The 23,330-nt window shown below is 29.8% G+C and overlaps 1 protein-coding gene and 1 long non-coding RNA gene across 4 annotated transcripts in view; one reads left to right on the forward strand and one right to left on the reverse strand.

The window, feature by feature from the left end:
• Window positions 1-750: 750 nt before the first annotated feature.
• LOC130901181 (uncharacterized) overlaps window positions 751-23,330 on the reverse strand; it is a 37,134-nt gene continuing 14,554 nt past the window's right edge. For 2 of the 3 annotated variants that reach the window (XM_057812475.1, XM_057812390.1), the window contains exons 7-11: window positions 21,448-21,571; window positions 15,522-15,661; window positions 13,199-13,659; window positions 7,484-7,673; window positions 751-916 (exon numbers count right to left, since the gene is read on the reverse strand). In XM_057812475.1, coding sequence (XP_057668458.1) covers window positions 786-916; window positions 7,484-7,673; window positions 13,199-13,659; window positions 15,522-15,661; window positions 21,448-21,571 — 1,046 coding nt within the window. In that variant the 3' untranslated portion in view covers window positions 751-785. Of the gene's footprint in view, window positions 917-7,483; window positions 7,674-8,189; window positions 8,294-13,198; window positions 13,660-15,521; window positions 15,662-21,447; window positions 21,572-23,330 lie in introns of those variants that run through there. The other variant, XM_057812555.1, reaches the window with a different exon arrangement.
• On the forward strand, window positions 1,362-22,851 carry LOC130901342 (uncharacterized). Its single transcript, XR_009060265.1, has 3 exons — window positions 1,362-1,376; window positions 2,306-2,399; window positions 22,574-22,851. It is a non-coding gene; the product is annotated as an uncharacterized LOC130901342 (long non-coding RNA).

Raw genomic sequence — 23,330 nt, forward strand, 5'->3', positions numbered from 1 at the left:
TATAACGCAAACGTATTTTTCCATATGAGTTTAATTAATATCAGCAATAACACAAAAAATATTGTGATTATATTTGAATTATAAAATCTAAAAATATTCTGTAAATAATCAAAAGCCCTCGTAGGACCTGGCCCTGCATAGGGGTTAGAATAAGTGAGTTTAGTTCATCCCTAGCCGTAGCTGGAGAAACACGTAGGTACAGAACTTTTAAAACATACCAATGTTTTATAAATAAATCGCGACTTTTGGTTAATTTCGTTCCTAAATAATGCCTTGAGACTAGAAAGTTTGGCAACATAGTGACATATAGGCTTGGCTTTTGAAACTGGTTTTCCTAACGACAAACTTCGAGAAGTGGCCGACGACCGAACACTGATGAGGAAAGCAAATCGTCCCACTTGCTAAAGAAACACTCGCTTGATCAGTTCTTCATGTGCGACAGAAGATAAAGTTACAATCTCGAACTATGCAACAGACTTCAGTGCGGATTGTGCCGGCGCGCAACATCATGTGGTTTATAAATTAATGTGCTAAATGTATTCAATATTTTTGGAATAAACCCACGAGTTTTTTCTGGTAATTAAATGAAACTGATATTTTCTTTGGTTATCTAGCTGTATGAGTATTTTTGACATCATAAAGCTAGGTTACCGGAGTTAAAACCAGTTTCCATACTGCAGCGTATTCTTCAGAACTAGGTAAAAAACTTATTTTATTAACTATATACCGAAATAATATATATTCGTACTCTTATTGATGGAACGAATATATGTATTAACATAATATTAACTAATTAACACTAACAGATTCATTAAATTTATTAATAGTAGACTATTTGATGCTAAAGATCCGGTTGTTGCTGTATACGTACATTTTATGTCCATCCGTATTTGGTCAGGATACCGACAATCATATTCTGAAAAAAAAAATACTTTTATTAGATATACGTATAATTAGAATAACCACTCCGACATAGTTTTTTTAAAAATTTAAAACTAGGCATCTATTTCATAATTAGAAACGCGAATATTTTTTAAATTTCATTAGAAACGCTGTTATAATAACATGTACATATGTTTATAATTCCTTAAATCCATAGGTTTTCGAATAACTTCTAAAAAATAGAAAGAAAATATTAGCTGACAGAGGTAGACTACATGATGGTGTTTTAAAAATTTCTTTAACATTTTGATTGTTAGTTTTACTTTGTGAAATTTATCCATAGTATCGAAATCAAACGATATTTGAAAAAATCAAGTCACGCAACAAGTGGATGTTACATATATACATATTTTCACATTAAATTGTGGTTTTATCAACACTGATCACGTGTAGATCAAATAATTTTTGCCGGTTATTCATACAGACGCATATAGGTACGTAGGTTTTAAGTTTCAATGACAATTTGATATTTATTATATTGTATGTTTTAACTTACAGTTGATCGTTTATATTTGGTATATTTCAAAAAATCGTTCAATTATGTATTTCATTCTACATATATGTTTACATTGTTCTGGGAGATGAAGTTTTGGAATATTCTATTTACGAAAAATAAGATCTCAGATTTTTATCAAAAATTTTCATATAAGATTGTAGACACGTTTCATATTACAAATGATACTTTTTGGACTCCACCATTCATTATTTCTATATATACTAGTTTCTGAATATTTTCTCACTTATTCTCAAATTTGATCAACGACTTTTTTTTCGATAATTGGAGATGTTTTCCAGCATTTGTCAGATTTCTTACATGAATGATTCGCAATAAATATTTCTTTCCACTTCTTGCTCCGTCCTACACCATTTTACTAGTGATGATTACAATCAATGTCCATTGGAGAATGCTTGGAGTCTCCATCTCCAGAAAAAGACATAGGATATATTCGTCTTCTCATAAAAGTGTAGCATCCATACCATAACATATTATCCTGCACGCAAAGCTGGAAACTGTGAAGCTGCAACTTATTATTTTGTCACCACTTGAACATGAGTTGGTAGACATTTAATCAATGCATGGATGAATTCACAAGAACAGAAGTAGAGGAACTTACTTAGGATTAAGTCAACTGATTAATTACATGAACTTTTAATGAATTTTATCTTGCTTTTTCGTTAAATCATCTACCTATTTATGTTATTGATTGAGCAAATTGTAAATCATATAATTATATAATAAAGTGTGATATTCAATAGTTTTCTTTTTTCCTCATTTAGGGTTATTTATTCTAAACTTGATGATTTTTAAGATACATTAGCATATAAACTATACACTACTGAGAAAATGATATTCTTATTCTAGACAAGAAAGAACAGAGAACAGGGTAACCCAAACTTGCTCAACACGTTGCTGTCGTTCATTCAACAATGGTGCGTTGTCCCAACTAAACTGAAAGGTAAGAAATAAGCAGGATAAGTTTCACACGCACTTTCAAACGAAAGTTGTGCTTTGTTTTATACCAAATTGATGAAAAATCTTGAGTTATATAAACAAAAAAATACCCACTGCACCGTTTGAAATAATGTCAAATGCCTGGTGTCATAGAAAGTGGAATCTTTAGCAAACGGTAATGTCATACAACATTAACGATGACATATGCAGCAATTGCTTATAAAACCGCTCTAGAAAACCATCTTGTCTTTCACCACGAATATACATTGAAAGATATGCTTGCATGAAAAATTCACCAACTGACAGGCGTATACAATTAATGTCGATTTGAATGACTTGGGTCAAAATTGAAGCGACGATCATTTTCTATAACGGCAAGTACTTTGCTAGTGGGCTTAACTGCTTACCAAGCGAATGACATAATATACAATTTGTTACATGACAACCGACCTGTTAAAGTTTTTCGTTAAATATCTTTGCTATATCGTTAATTAATTAATATGAGCAGTAGTCACTTCACAAAGACCTTTTGTCTTTTTCTATTGATTTTCCACGATAAAAATGAAGTTCGATAACTGCTTTTTATTCGCACTTTTGCGTTTGTGAGTGTTAATTTGATTAATTCAACCAAATGCGTTACAAATACATTCCGTTTGTTGTAAATGATAATTCAGTTTATAGATTATTAGACCGTAGCTGACTTTAATAAAACCAAGTATTTAGTCAAAAAACGACCTTGTATTTCCTTTTACGCTCTACAGAATTAAATGCTTACAAATTAAAATAACTACATGTAACATGGGTAATTTTACTCGAAAGAACAAATATTATGCTTTATAGAGGAAATTTCCATTTCTCGGGAGTATTTTTTAGAATTTGTGATTTTATTGTTCTTGTATGTGTAGATACTAGTTTTTCATGATAATTACACATACTTCCTCATATCTTTGTTTATTTGATAAGGGGTAGGATAATGCAACTTGTGGTGATATGATCAATTAACTTTTTTTTACAAAACCAGTACTTGTATGAATTTGGGATATTTGGAATGCGTTTTTTGTGTTTTTGGTATTGATGATCTGATCTTATTATATAAAATAAATAAAATCATAAAATCGTATTTTCTCCATGGATAATTTCATAGATGAGGCGTGTTTCGGCTATGTGGTTGGGTCAATTAGTTTACATGTATGTTTGGTAGTGTGTCATTTTTATAATGTGATTTCAAATAACTAGTGATTGTGTTGTGGTCAAGCGATATAAATATTTCCTTATTCAGTTTTGAAGCCTACCTTTATTTATTCATTTCCCTGTTTCTTGATGAACAGGACAACTTTTTTCTTTTGCTCCAAAATATGATTGAAGAGTATATATAGTTCAGCTTTGTGAGAATCATAAATATCATTTTAGTTTCATATATTTCGGTTCATTGTTATCACGAAAATTCCTTCTATAAATATTTTCAACGTAATTGCGTTTATGGTTGGGTTTATTGCATATCTTTGATGATGATGATGAATCATATCAGATCCGAACAACTTAATAATTTTTTGTTTTTATAAACAACATATTTAACATATTTAATAATGATAAAGGGTGGGCAGTAAGCAATGAATAGTACTGCACTGTTCCATTCAACACTAACGACGTGGTATATATTTAAGAGATGAGATATATACCATTAGGCAGTATTTACGATTAACGCTCGCAGGCGACTTGACTTTATCTGACATTTCCAAGTTTAAAAATGCGTCAGAAACTCAGCCATGTATTGTTTTAAGCATCAACAGAATTGTTCCTATGTTCAACAAGAAATAATTCGAAAAATATATTACATTACAAATAAATCTTTTTTTAGTGTGGAAAACCCCGAACCCATTAAATATATCATTAATAATTCACCTTTTGAAGGCCTTAACATTTAATTACATGGGAGCATATTTTACCTCCTAAGGCTCGTCTGAGAATTCAGAACAAGTTTCAAGGCAGGTCAAATAATATTTAATAATGAAACGATCAATGGTTTGAAAAAAAATAAAACTTCTTGACGTTTTAAAAAATAAAGGGAAATAGAACGCATCAGTTTCAAGAAAAAAACATTGCGGGTGAGATAAATAGACATTCAATATGATTATAAAAATATCAATCCATAATACAATGTTTCATTGAATACATGAGCTCATCAATTATATAGATCGTCTTTATGGAGAATATTAAATGGAAAATGTTGATTGTCAAATGTTTTCTTCCAATATTTGAAAAATCTTTTACTTGCATATTAGTTCTTATTTAAGTCAAAAAACGCTGATCTATATGACAAGTCACGAGATACAATTTCATTTGAGTTGAAGCTATTAGATAACAGATAAACGGCAATATATCTAAGTTACTAATTATGCGAAATCGGTTTTGTTTGTTGATTCAGAGTTTATATACATAATATAAAAATATATAAATAATATTATTTATCGCCTCAATAGAATTAGAATGGCTTCCAGCTATTAATCCTTTCACCCTAGTATTTTTAAATATTTTAACTATAATTTTGTTATTCCGGAAGAACAATGACGTAACGGCAAAAATGTGTCAAATGGAAAAATAGCTCATAAAGGACATGAGATTTGTGGAAAAACTTCTACTTGATTTAAACAAGTTGCATTGTACAAATATCCTGAATATATAATTTAAATAAAATAACTTTATTTCGTAAATATATTTCGCCGTTCTTTAAAGGGGAAAACAACTACTTTCCTGGCTAATGCCTCGACGAATATTGAATTACACCTCTGAAGAGCGTGATGTAAATCGACCTTTTGGTCGATATTAACATCCTAAATGGCTAGCAATTGCGAAATTTTCGAAATATTGATGTTCGAAATTATTTAAGAGGTGAATAGTAAAAATCCTTCATTTTATACCTTTTCACATCTCATTTACTACGGACTGCACTTAGGAGTTGAAATTATGGTTATTAAAACCTCATCCTTGGGATATAAGATTTTGCATTCACGTCACTGTTCTTCCGAAACGGTTATTTAATCTATGGGTAAAAATCCACACTATATTTTGAATATCTGTTTACGTTTCTCTTGTATCACATTTTAATAGAATTAGATAGGTAATAATAATGATTCACTTTCTCTTCTCTAGATACTCAATGTTATACAAGCAAACTAAAATTTTCTCTCTTATTCAAGAGAAATACATAAGCGCTACTTCAAATTTCTAGTTTCTTTTGTCAATCAATTTGCCTTTACCTACCTTGAAATTAGCCTTTACTGCGGTAATTATTTTTTCATATAAACCAAACCTCATTCGCGGAATATTCATTTCAGATCTGTGAACAACCAATATGGATCAATTCTGGACAGACGAAATAATTCAGTTAATGTGATCATTGTTTTCTCTTGATTTTGAAGACCATTATACACCATTTCCTATTCATTACTTTACCTTACTCAAGGTAGCCAAATAGCAATAAGTCACGTGTCGTTCGATATTTCATAACGATATTTCTTTCGGTTATATGAAATACATCCACGTATCAAACATTAATTAGTCGCAGATACCTTCACTTTAGTTAGTTTGCGATTTATAAATAAAATCGTGGAATAGATATGCAGTAGGTGGTAGACAGAATACAGCTTAAAATTATTAATCTTTCACTACCATTTTTATTGATAATATTGAAAGGTAGAATGAATGATGACTGAAATAATAGAAAACCGTTTCAGAAGCCTGATTTTAGAAAACAAACAACAAACCTCCTCCTATATATACACCTATGCTATATATTCTTGTGAGAACAAAATACCAAAATATACTCTTTTTAATATATATTACGAAATTCATGGGATTCAAAAAAAACTTTCAAAATGACAACAAACGTAAATATGGAGTTTGTCATATTTGTGGTATTCTTTTGTTTTGAAATCGATATTCATCCATTTGAAAGTAAGGTTATGTTAGGCAGGCAAGAAAAACATTCAATTATTATGAGTTGAGTTAGGTTACGTTGTTTCGAATGAAGAATTTTTTAGAATTATGATTAATCGATTGAAACCTACTTATTCTTGCGATATCACGACTAATGATGAAACAAAATTATTGAGTGTGATTAAAACATATTTTTATTTTGATATTCATGTTAACCTATTGATTAATATGATATGCAAATTGTCAGTATTAAAACTGTTTATTCAGGTTTTTGTGGAGATTGTGGTTTAGTCATATTAGAAGTGTTCAATAATCAACAGTATCAATAGGCGTGGGGTTTAGTGGCGAATCTCGCTTTTGTCTTGGACCGACAAGCGTATAAAGACTATGTACTGAAAGACGAGATCAACAATTTGATAGAGAGCGTCATATGTATCAAACTGTCGACGTTAATGTTGTATCATATGTCATTAATGCCATATCATCTTGACCTCGTGGGTTGATATTTTTATAATGTCACATATCATGTCGATAAAAAGTAACATTAGGAATCAGTTTACCTAATTCAGAAATTTAACACAATATTCAATCAAGCTATGAGATTGTCGCGAAGTACCTTTAGCTATACACAAAATTTAAAACATTTAAATTGCAATAAAAAATAATACATTTGAACAAAAGATACTTAATGTGAAATAAATGAACCAGATATGAACAGATATCTAACTTCAGCATATCAGGCTAAAAATTCAGCATGTTTCTAGTTTATCTTCGGTCTTTGGAAACAATCTTTTTAAATGATGGTGAAAAAGTAATAGTATCGTGTAATGAAAAGTGTATTCGTTATAAAATACCTTTCAACATTACATATTTGCTTTGTGTTAAAATCCCAATACCATTTTTGTTAATAGTCGAAACCTAATCATATAGAATGGATTTGTGTTTATGATCTCTGTGATTATACGTCAAATCTTTTTAAAACATACGCCCTATAAGGGCGTATACAAGTGGAGTTGAAAACATATTATGATGTACATATAGGCTTCTCAAAAATCAGTAAAGCATTTCCATTTTGATTACTTAATATTATAATTCCATTTTATCCGATAGATTATTTCAATTTATTAGTTCACCTTGGTGAAACAAAATTACCTGCGCATATGATTTGACTCGAGTTGGCCGTGACTGCAAAATGTACGTCGCACGGCAAATCCGGTGTGCAAAAATCTTTAGAGTTGAAACTGATCTCACCATTTACAGTTATTCCTTTACATACTCTGTCGTTCGTTGTGTTACTTTGGTAAGCACAAACTACCAATTCGCCATAATTACTGTTCATGAACTGAAACAATAAAATATGATTATTATATCGTTATTGGAAAATTGGAAAATTTACTCGTAACTGTCTCAATAATAAATAGGCGATCGTTTTGATATATATTTCTTCGAGCATATAATAATAAATAAATTACTTTTGGCAACACGGACCTTAGAACGTTTTCATTATATTACTAGTAAAATAATAGTGAAAAACCATAGCAACGCTTACGATGTCGCAATCGAATTAGTAGGAAATGTCATTTAGTTTGATGTTTCAAAAACTACAATGTACGTTTTCGGAGTTGTTAAATAGTTAACATATGAACAACGACTGGTATATATTAATCTAAGGAAAAGGTTTCATTGTTTGATTCACTCAGAATACAATTTCTAACGCCCCTACAGTAAAACGTCTTAGGTCAAAACATAATAAGCGCCTTCTACTGCTAGTAATATAATGTACTGTTTTTTGGTCTTATGCAATAAGAATATAATATCTGTTGAAGATTGTATGTCCAATTCGCAACTGAATACTTACCATGAGAAACTAGTTGATTGTTACAGCTGCTTTTTAATATTGAAATCACAGATGCATGAGTAAATTCTTGAATTATTTCCACTTAATGAACTAAACAAATCAACCTAAGATGAAAAAGTTTTGATAATAAGTCTACGGTATGTACGAATTTAGGACATTTTTAGTGATCTTGTATACTTAATACGTGTCAAGCTTGTTTTGTTTTAATGAAACTAATAACAATCATGAATAGATGGGTCAAAGCCGACCCTGTTCAAATTTCTTAGAATATGTGGACTAACACGGAATCAATAACAAAAAATAAAACTGTAGATATCATTAATATGTTTTTTTTTTCTGAGAAAAAACGTTTTGGAATATTTTGGACGGATTATATAAGCCGGCAATCGGAACAACAGTCAGTTCAACACGGAGTCATCGCGGCTTCACAATATGTAATGTGATGTAATACAGTGAAACCTCTATAATTTAAACTTGCGAGAAAAGTTACAAAACTTAAGTTATCTACGCAGTTGTAGTAAACTTAGAAATAAGGTACATAAGCAGATAAAAATTCTAATTATACATTTTCACGGTTAAGGAATGATTTTTATGTCCATATGTACTTTATATACATTTCTTTATTTCATTATAATAACAATTTTTATTGCTAGTTCTCGAAGCATTGTAGAATAAGTTACTTATTATTTTCTTTGAGAGTGAATCGTCATTCTATACAGGGTGTTCCGGGACTTGATGCCATAAAATCGGGAGTGATTAGAGGACGTGAAAATAATGCTGTAACATAAAAAACATCATACAATCCTTCGTTTCTGAGTTATACGGCAATAAAGTTGCGAAAAAAAACTTATATTTAAGTATATTTTCTAAATTATACATTTGAACATTACGTATTTTCAAAACATGATCACGTATGTCCATGTGTTTGACAGGAGATGTGTAGATTTTTAGATCGTTGTACATGCCAAAAAAACCGTTTACTATAAAGTGACACTTTGAAAAAAATTATCATAAATTGTAATTATTTATTGAAAATACTAACAGGAGGTATTAAAAAACAATCAAACATTTTTTGGAGAACTATTAAATAAATAAATTAGCATTCTTACTACACACTATCAAAGATAATATATCTGGCATAAGGAAAAACTTGAAAGAGATTAATAATTAAAATATAAAAAATAACATTTTCCCTAATAGGTGGATTAGTCGAGCAGGTCCATTTCATGGCCCCCACGTGTTTCTGAATTTAATACAATGGAATCATTTTTTGGGGATATCTTAAAAGCTTGGTATATGCCGTTCAACACAAGGAACGAAATGATCGATAGAATAAACTTCCATTGTGACGCTAGAAGATAGAATATTGGAATGCTCTTCCAATTCAAAGAAATATCCTCTGTAAACCCTGGAAGTGTGTAGACGTGCAAGTTGCTCACTTACAACATTTATTATAGTTTTTTTTTCTGTCTTTATTTCATGAGTTGTAGGCTAACCAACTAAATTTTTCTACATTTCAGTTTTTTCCTCATGTAAGTAACACGATATTCCACAGTATGCAGTTCAGTTAGAAATGTTTGTGTCTAAATATCTCCTGTAAGTATTCTCAACAAATAATTACAATTTATGATAATTTTCTTCAGAATGTCACTTTATAGCGAACGGTTTCCTTGGCATGTATAACGATCTAAAAATCTACATATCTCCTAAACCATATATTTTATCAAATTAAACAATGAGTAGCTATTGTTGGAACGTTGATTGAAAAATTAATTTTTGCTATATTTAGATTGTACAGGTTGTCCCTGTACAACAGCATTATTTTCACGACATCTGCTCAATCCCGAATTTTTTGCATCCCGAAGTCTCGAAACACCCTGTATACAGAACTCATCAATTAACAGATGACACTTCTCTATTCTAAGATTCTCACTGACGAATTTTATCTTAAATATATATAATAAATGCCGCAATGCTTCTAAAAATTGCTTCCACCAACTCCTAGACAATGATTTAGAGGTGCTTAGAATTCCAAGTATCCCATGATAATGAAAGGGGGCTTTTATTTTTGTTACATCTCAAATATTCACACTACGTATTTTGAGCCCGCCCAAGTTTACATATTCAATTTGATTTTGCAAGGCGGATCTAGATCGACACAACCCCAGACAAACTCTCAATAACAATACACTCTACAACATCTGTTTTGGCTGTTTTTCAAAGATAATTTATCAATAAATATGAAGGAATAATATCTGATAAGCTTGGACGTACCCTCTCTAAGAGGAAAATAATAAAAACTTAATGGATAGCTCACCCCTTAGTTACAAAGTTGAGATATTTTCCAATATTTTCATATTTACATAATATTCACACAGAAAATGTACTTACTAGTTGAACTATTCTTTAATATGGATGATATACTGTACAGATAACCGATTACTTTATAGAATTGGTAAGAAAAAGGAACTAAAGATTATATATTATGATCTCAAAAAAGGATAAGTGTTTAATTAAGAGAAGAATCTCACTGAATTAAAGAACAAACATTATTTGAGCAATTGAGTCCAAGAATGACAGACATGCCTATGACACGCTTATACCACGTAAGTTGGCGGCATATGGGAAACTTCTTTATTGTTATTTTACGGAAGTTATGGTCCAAAACCTAAAATTCATGCTAAATTTTTGCAGTCGTATACTAGGTTTGTCAAAAAATGTGATTTTTGCTCTAGAGTGAAGTACATTTCTTTTTGAAAATAGCGAAAATTGTTATAAAGAAAAGATGCTTAGAATTAAAAATAGCTTTCAAATATTCAACATTTTTTATTTACATTAAAAAAATATTTTTTCCTACATTTTCTCTGCGATTACGAAATTAATGCATTGCACGGCGAAAAACCCTTACATTGAAAATATTTTCAATGTATTGACAAACAACTAATCTAGTATGACATGGGGTACCATCCTGCTGGAACCATATCTGCTGACGTTCAAGTAAGGGAAGGTTGTCAAGAAAATCATTTATTTTATTGTTTAAACAGCACAAATAACGATAAGCATTCAAGGTCTCTTGGAGAAAAAAGGTCCAATTATTTGATTTTTATACATTCCGCACCACACATTTGTTTTGAACAAATGGGTTATCTACTAAATTCCCTGTATGTCATAACAAAATTCAAATCTCCTGGTCTTAGAGTATGAATTTTTTGAGGTTTGTAAGGGTGATATTTGTATTTATTTAGAATCTTTGAAACTGCACTTTTTATTATATCCATTGGCAATGAAGATGCCCTTTTTCGCAAAGGATAATTAGGATGCTCAGTTGCAGAGAGCATTACTTGCGACGCAAAGTTATTATTTTCTACTATACTTTGGCGTTTTTTGCAAAATTTATTATGTACATCTCCATTAGTCTTAAATTTATCAAAGTGTTTTTCTAACAGTTTCATTGTAAATATTTTTATCTTGATGTCGGAATAAAAATGCTGCTTCTCGAAATGTTTTATACTTATCACCCACTATTAGCACAATCTCAATTTTCTCTTCCAGACTTAATGTTTGTGTCATGTCTAACTTTTCATAAACAAATACGTCTGTCAAACATAAAACTGTACAATACGGATCTCTAAAAACTATGAGAAACACTGTTAGACTGCCTAAAAAAAGTGTTTATACCGTGGCACTTTTTGAAATAATATTGTTAACGTTTTTTCTAATTTCTATAATATAAGATAATATAGCAACTAATAAATTGCCTAACACATGAAATTCCTTGTTTAAATTGTGACAAGAAGTACATTGGTTAGTGGAAGAAGTCACTCACCAAGCAGATAACCTTTCAGAAAAGCGACAGCAAATAATATCTGATAGATGTTCTTTAGCCACACATGTCTTTAATGAAGGACACAATCTGCCAAAGTTTCGTCAATTGAGAACAACTACAAAAAACGTCTTTATTTAGTGACAACATACATTGACCAAAATGATTAATGTATTAATAAGAAAACTTAAATAACCTCCGTGTAATCTATGCATATCTTTCAGATTTCGACAACAGATTCTATAAAAGATTCTCCGCTATTGACAACTAGTTTATCTTTCCTAACGTATAAAATTCAACTTCATTTAAAACGACCTAACCTAATCTAACCTATAAAAATTTAATATCAATCATGATCTAACCAATGAAAACTAAGATCGAAGGTTCTGTAATGACCAGAATCAATAAGCTTGATATTTCTATCAAGCATCAATTTGAGTCTTGATTTTTGTATTGAAAGAATTTAACGATTTTTTAAAAAAACAATAATACAAGTATTCAACAACTCGGAAATAGCAGGCATTGGTGCTTAATTTTGATGCTACAAAACGCTTATAAACAAAAACTGGAATGTTCAAAAATGGAAACATGGAAATTGCAACATAAAATATTGTCCCAATCAACACAATTCATTCATAAATCAAGCCAGACCTCTCAAACTTTACAACAACGCATCACACAACTCCAAAATAATCGCAGATCTGTCACAGAAAATATGAGTCAAATATAAACATAACTATTAGCCTTATCAGCTCAAGTCCCAGTCTTGCTGATTCCATAGCAAGCAACTAAATAGAAATAATAGTATATTTTAATTTGAATATACAAACACCATTCTCTTTAACTCCATCAAATTTCAATTTAATTCAATATAAAGCCTTCTCGCCACCTTAAACTACATATTAAAATTCCCAAAAAAAAAAACGAAAAAGCAAAGACGTTTAATAGGGAATGAGGGAGAGAGGAAAGGTGGTAATTTGTCTGTCTCCCACTTGCTCTAAAATTTCCCACAAGAAAAATCAACATCAAAACAGGGATTGAGTAACTGGCATTTAGTCAAAGACTTCATAAAAACAAACTTCAACCAATAAACATATATTTGAATTGCAAAAATGGTAGTTCAAACAATTCAAAGTCGGAATGCTACGTATTAAATATTATGATACAGTATAGAATGTATATTTACCTTAATATGGATATAGTTCCTCTTGATATACTCTCTGTTTATTTCATAAATGTTCTCTGACTGAGGAGTTACATAATCTTCAAATAAAATATTATTACAATAAAGTCTTATAATACTGGCCGGGATTCCGCTTAAATAGTCTGACAATTGTTGAACTGTAGATACCACATCATTTGAAATTTTCATCAGAAAGTCATTGTCTCTAACCAGTTGTACCAATGAATTTTCTTCCTCCTGCGTTATATATATTATACGGGTACCTGGATCTGACGATTTCAGTGTGTTAATGCATTGTTTGGATATTTCTACATCATTGTCTGTTAGTCGACCGTCTTTGCTGAAGACGAATAGGACTTGTCCTTCAGGTTTTATTCCCTTTTGATTACAATTGTTGCGTGATCGGTTTTGATAGTAGCTTATTACTGTTCCTAGGCTTCTTCCTAGTGAAAGTGTAACTGGCCCTAAAAAAAGTTCATGAGAGAAAAATTTGACAATTAATTCATTATTCTATTTGATTTGCGTTTATTACAGAAGTGCAAGACCTGGTTACTCATCTGATATATGAATGAATATGTTATAAATATTTTTTATGTATCCAGTTCATTTACAAACAATATATAACGATAGGCAATTAATTTATATATACTCAGTGGCATTAGAAATGTTATACTGAAAAGAAAAGATTTCTCGTTCTTATTTGGCAACATCATGGCCATTCGTTATTATTTACTAAGAGTATATATACTCTATAGCAAGTATATTCAAGACAGTGAGACAACTGGACGTTATGTTGATGATCCATGAACCATTTCAGAATTTCAGATCAATAGAAACCGCAATTCCTTTTTCAATAAATACGCACGTCCATATACTTCGAACGGAAATTCCCCAAGGAGCTGGCGTTAGTATTTTCCCGCCACCCCTGTCGCCAGTTTTAATTTCATTCAAACATATGTGGGATATGATGAGGAGGAGAATATCCACTTTGCGCAACCCTTAATAGACTCTGATGCATTTAATCCACGAAGTTAAAGCAACGAGGTACGACAAGCAGAAATCGACTATATCCTTTTGTCGATATCTAGACATGTACAGGAATTTTCTAGAAATAAAAAATTTCGCTAATCCTAAACAATATGCTGACTCGTTTTCTCTGTACTATATTAAAACTTTGGATTCATTAGGTTTCCATTGGCATTATCATTATATTAGGAATATGGTATATAATAGATAGAAAATTGTCGAAGAACTTAAAAATTATAAAAAACACATTCCTCCCGGCAGGAAGCTTATAATTTTTATTACAATCTTAAGGTTTTATAATTTTATTAAAGTCAAAAGGGTATTGTACTTTTAAAGACACGACTCTAGAAAATCTCTTTTTGGGTTAATTATATTTATTATGTTCCGTTATATAATAGATAATTAATGTATTTCATTCAATTCCATTTATAGTTTTATAACTATTTTCCAATGCCATTATTGTGAACTTTCAATGTGAAACAAATAGATATAACTATTTTCATACTTTAGTTTTATGTATCCATGCGGTTGTAAAATACTGACAAAATACAGAATGCTCAGAGTTGTTACAAAGTTCACATCATGAATAGAAGTAAGTATTGAAAATGTTTATTGTGAACATGTTATGATCATAGGTACAACACTACTTATAAGTCACAAATATAAAATATATTGTAAGCTGCACTCAATTTTTTACCAAACTATAAACGTATTTATAGAAAAAAATTTCGTCTATTAACCAAATCAACAATTTATTATTCAACTATTCAACACGTTTATGAAAAATTTGTCTAAATGAATAATTTTTTCTAAAATAAAAATTCTAGAACTGAATTAATAAGTATAGAATGATAATTCTGTGGACTATAACTAGTCCGCAAACAATATAATTGCAAATATGCTGAATTTGTACATTTTCATTATATCGTTCAAACTTTCTTAGAAAATCATCTCATTAGATAACCGGAAATCAAATTGGATTATTTATGAAGAAAAATGGATAAACGTATCCCATTTCACAAATATATTAAGTAAATATTACTAAAATGTATATTATTAGAATCCCACAAAACTATATCGTAGCGAAAGATTACTAGAAATCTGTGAGGAATACAAGAATCTAATGAACTAAATAAAAAAAATTAAATTAAAAATAACAAGTTGTTTCTATCATGGTAAGTAAAATTTTATTCATAAGAAAAAAAACTCTGAACATTTCCGATCGCAAAACAGTTTTCTATAAAAATTATATTATCATAATTGCAATTTAACTGAAGTGGAATAAAATATATTCACCTACATTCATCTCTCAGTTCGTTCAAATCCGTAAAAAGTTGGAAAACCTCCCTTGTTACGTTCACCAACCAATTGCCTGATTGACCACTTACAATTCCTATTCTGCTGCCATAGTAAGAAACCTGAATAGCTTCCGACAGAGCACTGAAAAGAAAAATAAATATATAAAGAAATTTCCTCTCTTTCATGAGACAGGAGAAGAGATGAATTTTCGAGTGAATATTTTAATGTTATACGAGGTCTGATAAAAACATACAGTGAAGAATTTGATGAAACTAAGTAAGAAAGCAACATACAGTTTGAATTACTACTCATACTCTTCAAAGTACTGTTTTAACTAATAAATAATTTATCCCGACATTGAATCTGTGACTGTCACATGATGCTAAAATTGGCGAGTAAGTCGGATGTGCTTTAATAGAAGGCTATACGTTGTCATTTTTAAGGTTTATTTTGCTTTGAATCGTTTAGTAAACGTTCCAGAACCATAATTACCTATTTGAACAGAAAAGTTTTTCTTCTTTATATGTGTATGTTTTTGAGGTTGAAGGATGTTCCGACTGCTCTTCGTACTTAACTGCACTTTTAAACGACTCATACCTGCCATACATACAATTAATACTATATCACCATAGACAATTTCAACATTTCAAGAGCTTCTACAACTCTTTTTAACATATTTTCTAGTCACACCTCGTAAAGAATCACTAGGAAGTTATAGAAGAAACAATTTTTCATATTTGATTCAAACTAATTGCTTTTCTTCCCAAATAATTATCAACAACCTTCTGCCATAGTGTGCTAATGTTCAATACTAGAATTTCTAAATAAAATGTCGAGAATACCAATTTGAAGAATGTTAATATGAAGCAGTAGGTTTTTCCAATGATTTGCAGTTATTTTATCTAATTCAGACATTTTATAGCCCCAATCAACTTTTTGTTGGTATTGCTTGTCTTTCATGCTTAAATTAATTTGAACGTAAAAAATCTCTTCGATATCAACAAAGATATTTCACACTGTGTTACTTATATATTGAATAATATTGGACTGATTAAATATCCAATTCGATAAAAACGAAATATCCTCAAGTCCTCGTGTTTTCTGTCAAATAGATGTGAAAAAATGGTTTTAATATCTACTATAACGTGTTATCTCCCAACAAATGCAATTTCGAATTGTGTCCTGATTCTGATCAATCAAAAACAATAATAATAAAGTTATTCGTGTGTATTTACATTTGAAATGAAATTCAGTGATGGAAATTGAGAATCTAAGGAATATGAAAAGTTACTCATGTAGAAGAAATTAATATTTTGAATACATTTAAATAGCATTCCATTTTCATTGCATATTATAACAAATACCTTGAATATGTGTTTAACAGTTTTAGACTTTTCTTCCAATAAAAAAGTGAAAGAGGCTATAGTTATAAAATGTCTTATTATTAACATTTGTGAATTAGAATTATGCATTCATAAGAATATGAACAAGCTCCAACTTTTATAAAATGATTTGGTATAATTTTGTGACATTTCTTAACCACCCTTGCCTTGAGCTAGATGCGTCCTGGTTAACTTTGTCAATAATAAACCCTCATTGCTGCAGGTAAATAAGGGATGATAAATAACCAACAAATATTGATAATCACATATATTACATTTTAACTCTACCTTTTCGGTATTCTGCTTAGGTTGCTATAAACGTTCTACATATGCATATTATTCATTTCAATTCATTTAATTTCATAGTATTATATCATAAAGATTAGATAAGGTACAAATTTAACATACCAATAAACATACTAGGTATATTATCAAAGTGGAGATGATAAAAATTAACATTAGTTTACAGGAATGTGCTAGAAATGGCAATAGTCAAAAGATGATAATAAAAGACAGTCGAGAAAATCCCAAAATAAAGTGAATATGGGTGGGATATTTTGCGAAAAGCCCCACAACAAATGAACCTACAAATTGTTGCATTGGAGACCAAGAGAGTCCAGAAGAAATTATATACTTTCATATACGGGCAGTACGGCCACCTTCTGATACCAAAAAGCTCAAAAGAAGTAGACACCTAAATTCCTTAAGGAGGCCTCCGCCCAATAGTGGCTATAAAGATAATTGAGATATTGTTACCCACCACCGATATTCCATTTAATATTGCATTATAATATATATCATTTTCTTTTGCGAACTAAGAGAAACTGCGCTCGGTCTTTCTGTGACAGCATGTATAAAGTTTTATAAATTGGCTTTTCCTGTTTTCCTTTATTTTAGTTTAGCGTGCTTCAACAGCGCTAATCATTCACCCAGGAACAAAAAAATATGGAAATTACAAAAAAAGTATTTGAAGGACTATTACAAAACTGTTACAATTCATAAATTATATTGAATTATATTTTGTATTACAGGCTGGTTGCTTTGAGGAACTCCAAGACTCTAATTCTGCAGTCGGTGAGAATATACTTGACGGACGTAGGATTGTAACATATAACATACAGTCATATTTTAAAATCTAAAACTTTAATGTCATGATTTAATTTCTTTTGTTTCGTTCGTTAATTTTTGCACGTTTATTCATTCTTAAATATTTTTGTTGCTTCGGTGTTTATAGACCTTTTATTCAGTTGTATAATAGATTTTAGAGGTATAATAACTCTCACTGAACAATATCAGTGATCTAAGATACGCGGATTTTAGACCAAAGTTTAATATCAACAAGCTAATTTTTTTTCAAGCCTAAGTAATCTGTCAATTACAACACTCTTAAGAGTTAATAATAGACATCCATATACGGTGAATTAATAAATTTTCTGAAAACTTTGTAGTTGGTTGAAATGGTCTATAATGCCTTGGTCAACTACAACATATTATTGAAAATATTAGATATGTCAATCCAATCTGAAAAAGAATATCATTGTGTGGAATTATGGAAATCGCCTACACAAAACGGACCAATATTCAAATTATGTTATGGCTATTAATAAATATTACTAATGCTATATTCTGAAATTTAAATAAGAATTTTGAATAGGTTACTAGTATTTTGTGTTATATTAGCGAATTCATAAAATTAATACTAAATGATAAGTATTTCCAAATAATTTTATTTGTTTTAATTGTTAATTTTAATAGATTATGAAAAATCTAATATCAATTTAAGGTATAGAAAGATAAAGATAGTTTACTGTGTGAAAAAATACATTTATTTTTATTAGATATCAGTTATATTTTAAATGATATGTGTAAAAGATAAACAAAATTTTTCTCTTCTGAATAGTCAACTTAGTTATATCGGAAGCAAGTTAAAATTTTGGTGACATTATCGTAGTGTATTTCTTGTTATATCATAATTTTGATGCTGTATTGCACTTTCGACAAAATATTAAGATTATGAAAGATTCATATCAAGTATTATGTTGGGTTTTATGTTAGATTCTAAAAGTATGTAAATATCCATCTATTTAATTGGAATGGAACAAATAGATCAGATCCAAGAAAATGGGTGTTATTTGATAATATTTATTTTTCCCTTCTACAGTCTTATGCGTTACTATGTAAATTACCAAGAGCACAGCATTTACTTTTCATGTGGTTTCTCCTGTTTGACTCCACTGGTACTATCACAATCAGTTTTAATATTGGGGGTTTTCCCAAATAATAGTTTGAAATACTGTGATTGATATGGCACAAAAGTTTTATTTGAAGAAATCTATGGAGCATCAATGCGAAGCTAGTTTCTGGTCACATCTCGACTACTTTTAAATCGCACTATTTATTGATAAAATCAGTTCACTAAAAGCACTTTGTAACGTTTTCGATGTTTCTTTTTAAAACGATAAAGTCTTCGATTCCTTCTAAGTCTGACACTTCAAATAGATATGACAAAATTATAAATTATAAGCTGATAAAATTTTAATGTGCGTATTAGTAAGACATCCTTTACGCAACATAAAATAAACGATTAGCAGTGAATGAATATACTTATGATAACTCAACAAATCTCTGTCGTTAGTAATAGTATGATCTAACGATTAATTCGGGTTTCCCATATATATACTTATATTCGGAAAGGTTTCCACGACCAGAATTGTGAATAATAGAACGGTTTGAACCGCGGCGGAATTTTATATATATATATATATATATATATATATATATATATATATATATATATATATATATATATATATATATATATATATAATATATATATATATATATATATATATATATATATATATGTATTCATCATCGGAGAATTAATTACTTGACAATTGTGGAGTCTTGAATTTCATTTTTCCTTTCAAAAAATGATAAATAGCATACGCAGGATGAATAGGTAACTTAATCTATTTACTATATTTCACTGAACTAAAATCTAAAACACCCAAAAATATAAGAAGTAATATTATATATCAAGTACCTTGTATTGATTCTGACGCTGTCTCTGTCTATATAGAGCAGACATCTCAGTATTTAAAATCTAGACTAAAAAGTCATGATTATGATAAAATCGCATTCACAATCAACGAAATATGAAAAAAACAAACATTTAATTACAACGATTCAAAAATTCTTATAACGGGATCAAAGTTATTAAAAAGACAATTTTTAGAAATGGTTCTCATACATAGAAACGAGAAATACAAATAATTTAATTTATGGCTGCGACATATTTTTAGCGCATTTTTACAAAATAGTAGTATAACTGTAGATGTGCCTAAACGAAAGAAATTTTGGGCATAATTGAACTAACCAAAATGTGATTCCATTGGCCAAATGACATCAAATGGCATTAATTGACGTAAGTCGACGTCAATAGACATCGATTAGCATTTGTCAAAAAATAATGCGGACGTAATTATTAAATAAATGAAATTATTGACATTTCTTTTGTTTCATTTTTCATGGAAACTTTGTTTTCTGAGAGATTTGTTAATATGTACAGATTGCTATCGTTAAGAAATGTGTGCCTAGAGTGAGTGTGAGAGTTTTTTACTTGGAATATAAAAACGAAAGAAAAATTAATTAAAATTAAAACAGATTTATATTTTGATTCTATGTTTATTTTGATATTTTCGTTCTAGGTGCTCTTTAGTTCGGATAAGTGACTCTGAAAGAGAGGTTGTTGCCCTGCTCTAATTAAATGCAATAACGTCGAAGTAAGTCCGCGTTTACGATTCTTCCATTGCAACTGCCAGCCAATTGTTTCCTTTTGTGTTTTCAACAATTTTACATCAGTTATAGATTTCATTTCATTTATTGATTGATGTGATTTAAAATTTATATTTTTATCTTAATTTGTCCATTGGTATGATTTTGGTACGTAGTCTTCAAACAAAAGTGTGTTGTCGAAGAAAGACCTAGAAGAGGACGACCAATAGCCACTACACCAGCATAAGATCGTTCTCTAAATATATTTTTCGGATCATTTCTCAGCGTCTTTTGGACGCATTTGGTTATTTGGTTACAAACATTACGTCAAAGTACACGAGGTTAACTTTTGTGTCTCCAATACAAATTTGTAGACGTACTCAATTAGAATGGGATAATTGACATGTGACTTGACAAGTTGATGTTCATATTATTCACAGAAGAATCGATGTAATGATATGAAATTTAATATATAACATATTGTAACACGCCTATCGGCCTGTTAATTCATTTCTTGAATGGACTATGCGACAGAACAGATTACAGCGCCAAAATAATTGACGAAATAAAAAAAAATATTTGCAGTAAAATATAACATTGATTGATAAACGGCAAAATTTTTAAAAATCAACTTTTTGAAACAGTTTATAAATGTATGCCCATTAATTTGAAGTGACTAAGAAATTTCACAACTCCACAGTCAGATGTGACAAGAAGTTTAAGAGTGAACAAAAATGTAGTATAAGAAATATTAAGGAAAGTACTTACTAGATCATTTGCAGTGCTTTGTAATACTCGAATGTACCGTCAAGAATAATAATAAGTTCCAAAGAAGCCTTCATTTGTTTTCCGTTTATATATTCTATTCTATCGTATTCATTTGCCAGGTTTTCTGTAAAATCGTGAGAACCCGCTTAAAAACGTAATATGAACTAACTAATTAAAAAATGTAATAAAAAGAATTGAGGATTAAAAAGAGAAATGATGTAACGATTTTATTTTGGTTTATTATATTATTTCGTTAGTGAAATTCTTGTATCTGACTATATTATAAAATATAAGAATAACGGTCGACATTCAATTGTTAATGAGATCAATTAAAATATGTTCAAATTATCTTTGAGTCGACGGCGTCTACTGTTATCGCCTCCGTATTTTGGAATACATATGAAATATTGTTCATTAACATTCAGAAATTCCATTCTTCCAGCTTTAAGGAGTGAAACTGAAAATTAAATTCAGTTTCGATTTCATATTGTTAATTTTTCTTACCAAAAATATTTTAAAATCGCATTTTACGGAGGTTATATTAGATGTCGCACGAAATGTTTCTATTATAGCTCATTTTGAATATATGGTAGGTGTCGTGGTGTGATTTCCATTATTATGGATTTTTAAGTGTTTATCATGGTACTTGACATGTCTGTCTACTGTAATTCTTCAATGTATTCAGGGCCAAGCAGAAAAATTGAACTGCAACTGAATTACATATTATATAGATGTAATTTTTTACTCATTTTATAGTCATACTACGTCCTGTAGAGTTTATACCTACTTTTTTGTGAAGGTCATTTTATGAATAATAATATTCCACAAACGTGTCATTGCTTGATGTTAAAGTGAACCTGTGTATACACTTTATGGATAAATAAATACCACGTGTATTTTTTATTAAATAATGTTGACTAGAAAAATGAACGATTATAATAGTACCTATCTTAGATTTGATATTCTAATGAAGTACTCTTTAACAGAACCCAGTTTATCACACCAAATATTAAAGGGACCGGAAAGTTGTTTCTGCGAATTACGATATTTGTTTGTCATTGTAATTGTAAGCACATTATTGTAATTTTTTCACTTCTTAATAATAATATATTAAACTTTTTTGCAGTTTGGAGTGAAATGGCCAGCAAAAAACCAGAAAAACATATCCGGGAAATGTATTGTATTCTTGAATTTAGTAAGGGCAGTAACTCAAAAGCTGTGACCAATAACATTTGTGATGTTTATCCAAGTGCACTGGTAGTTCGCAAATGCTAAAGTTTAAATCCTTATTTTGATTTCTTTGCGCCCTATCATGAAGACAAACAATATTAGACAACGACATGCTAAGTGCAGAAGTGGAAGCAAAGACAATCAAGGAACTTTTAAAAATATTTGGAGAGAGAGAGAGGGAGAAATGCTTTATTGATAAAAAATTGTAGACAAAAGCTTGCGAAAAACTAAGAAACAAACATACAAATAACTAAATAAGGACACAAATCAAATAAAATGTAAATCTAAAGCATACCCAAGAAAACTACAATGAATATCAAAATTACCTTTGAAAATGTACATTTTTTATGTATTATACATTACATGTATATATTGTAAAAATCAAACCAGATATAATAAAACTAATTATGAGGCAATCCTTAAATAGCTGATAATTTACAATAAAAATCAATAACACGAGTAAAACCAGAGCGCAGCAAGCTCCGAATTAAATATTGTTATAGAATATAAAGCACTTTCCGATAAATATTATTGCGAAATGCGGGGAAAGTTAGATAGATTAGATTCTAATTGGCAAATGATTGTGCATTTTTTGCATTGTAAATTATTGAGCACAGCTCACTTTTGTAGTTTGAAGATTCGCTCAAATTGAG

Source organism: Diorhabda carinulata, chromosome 1 (assembly GCF_026250575.1).
Source record: "Diorhabda carinulata isolate Delta chromosome 1, icDioCari1.1, whole genome shotgun sequence".
NCBI classification, from domain to species: Eukaryota; Metazoa; Arthropoda; class Insecta; order Coleoptera; family Chrysomelidae; genus Diorhabda; species Diorhabda carinulata.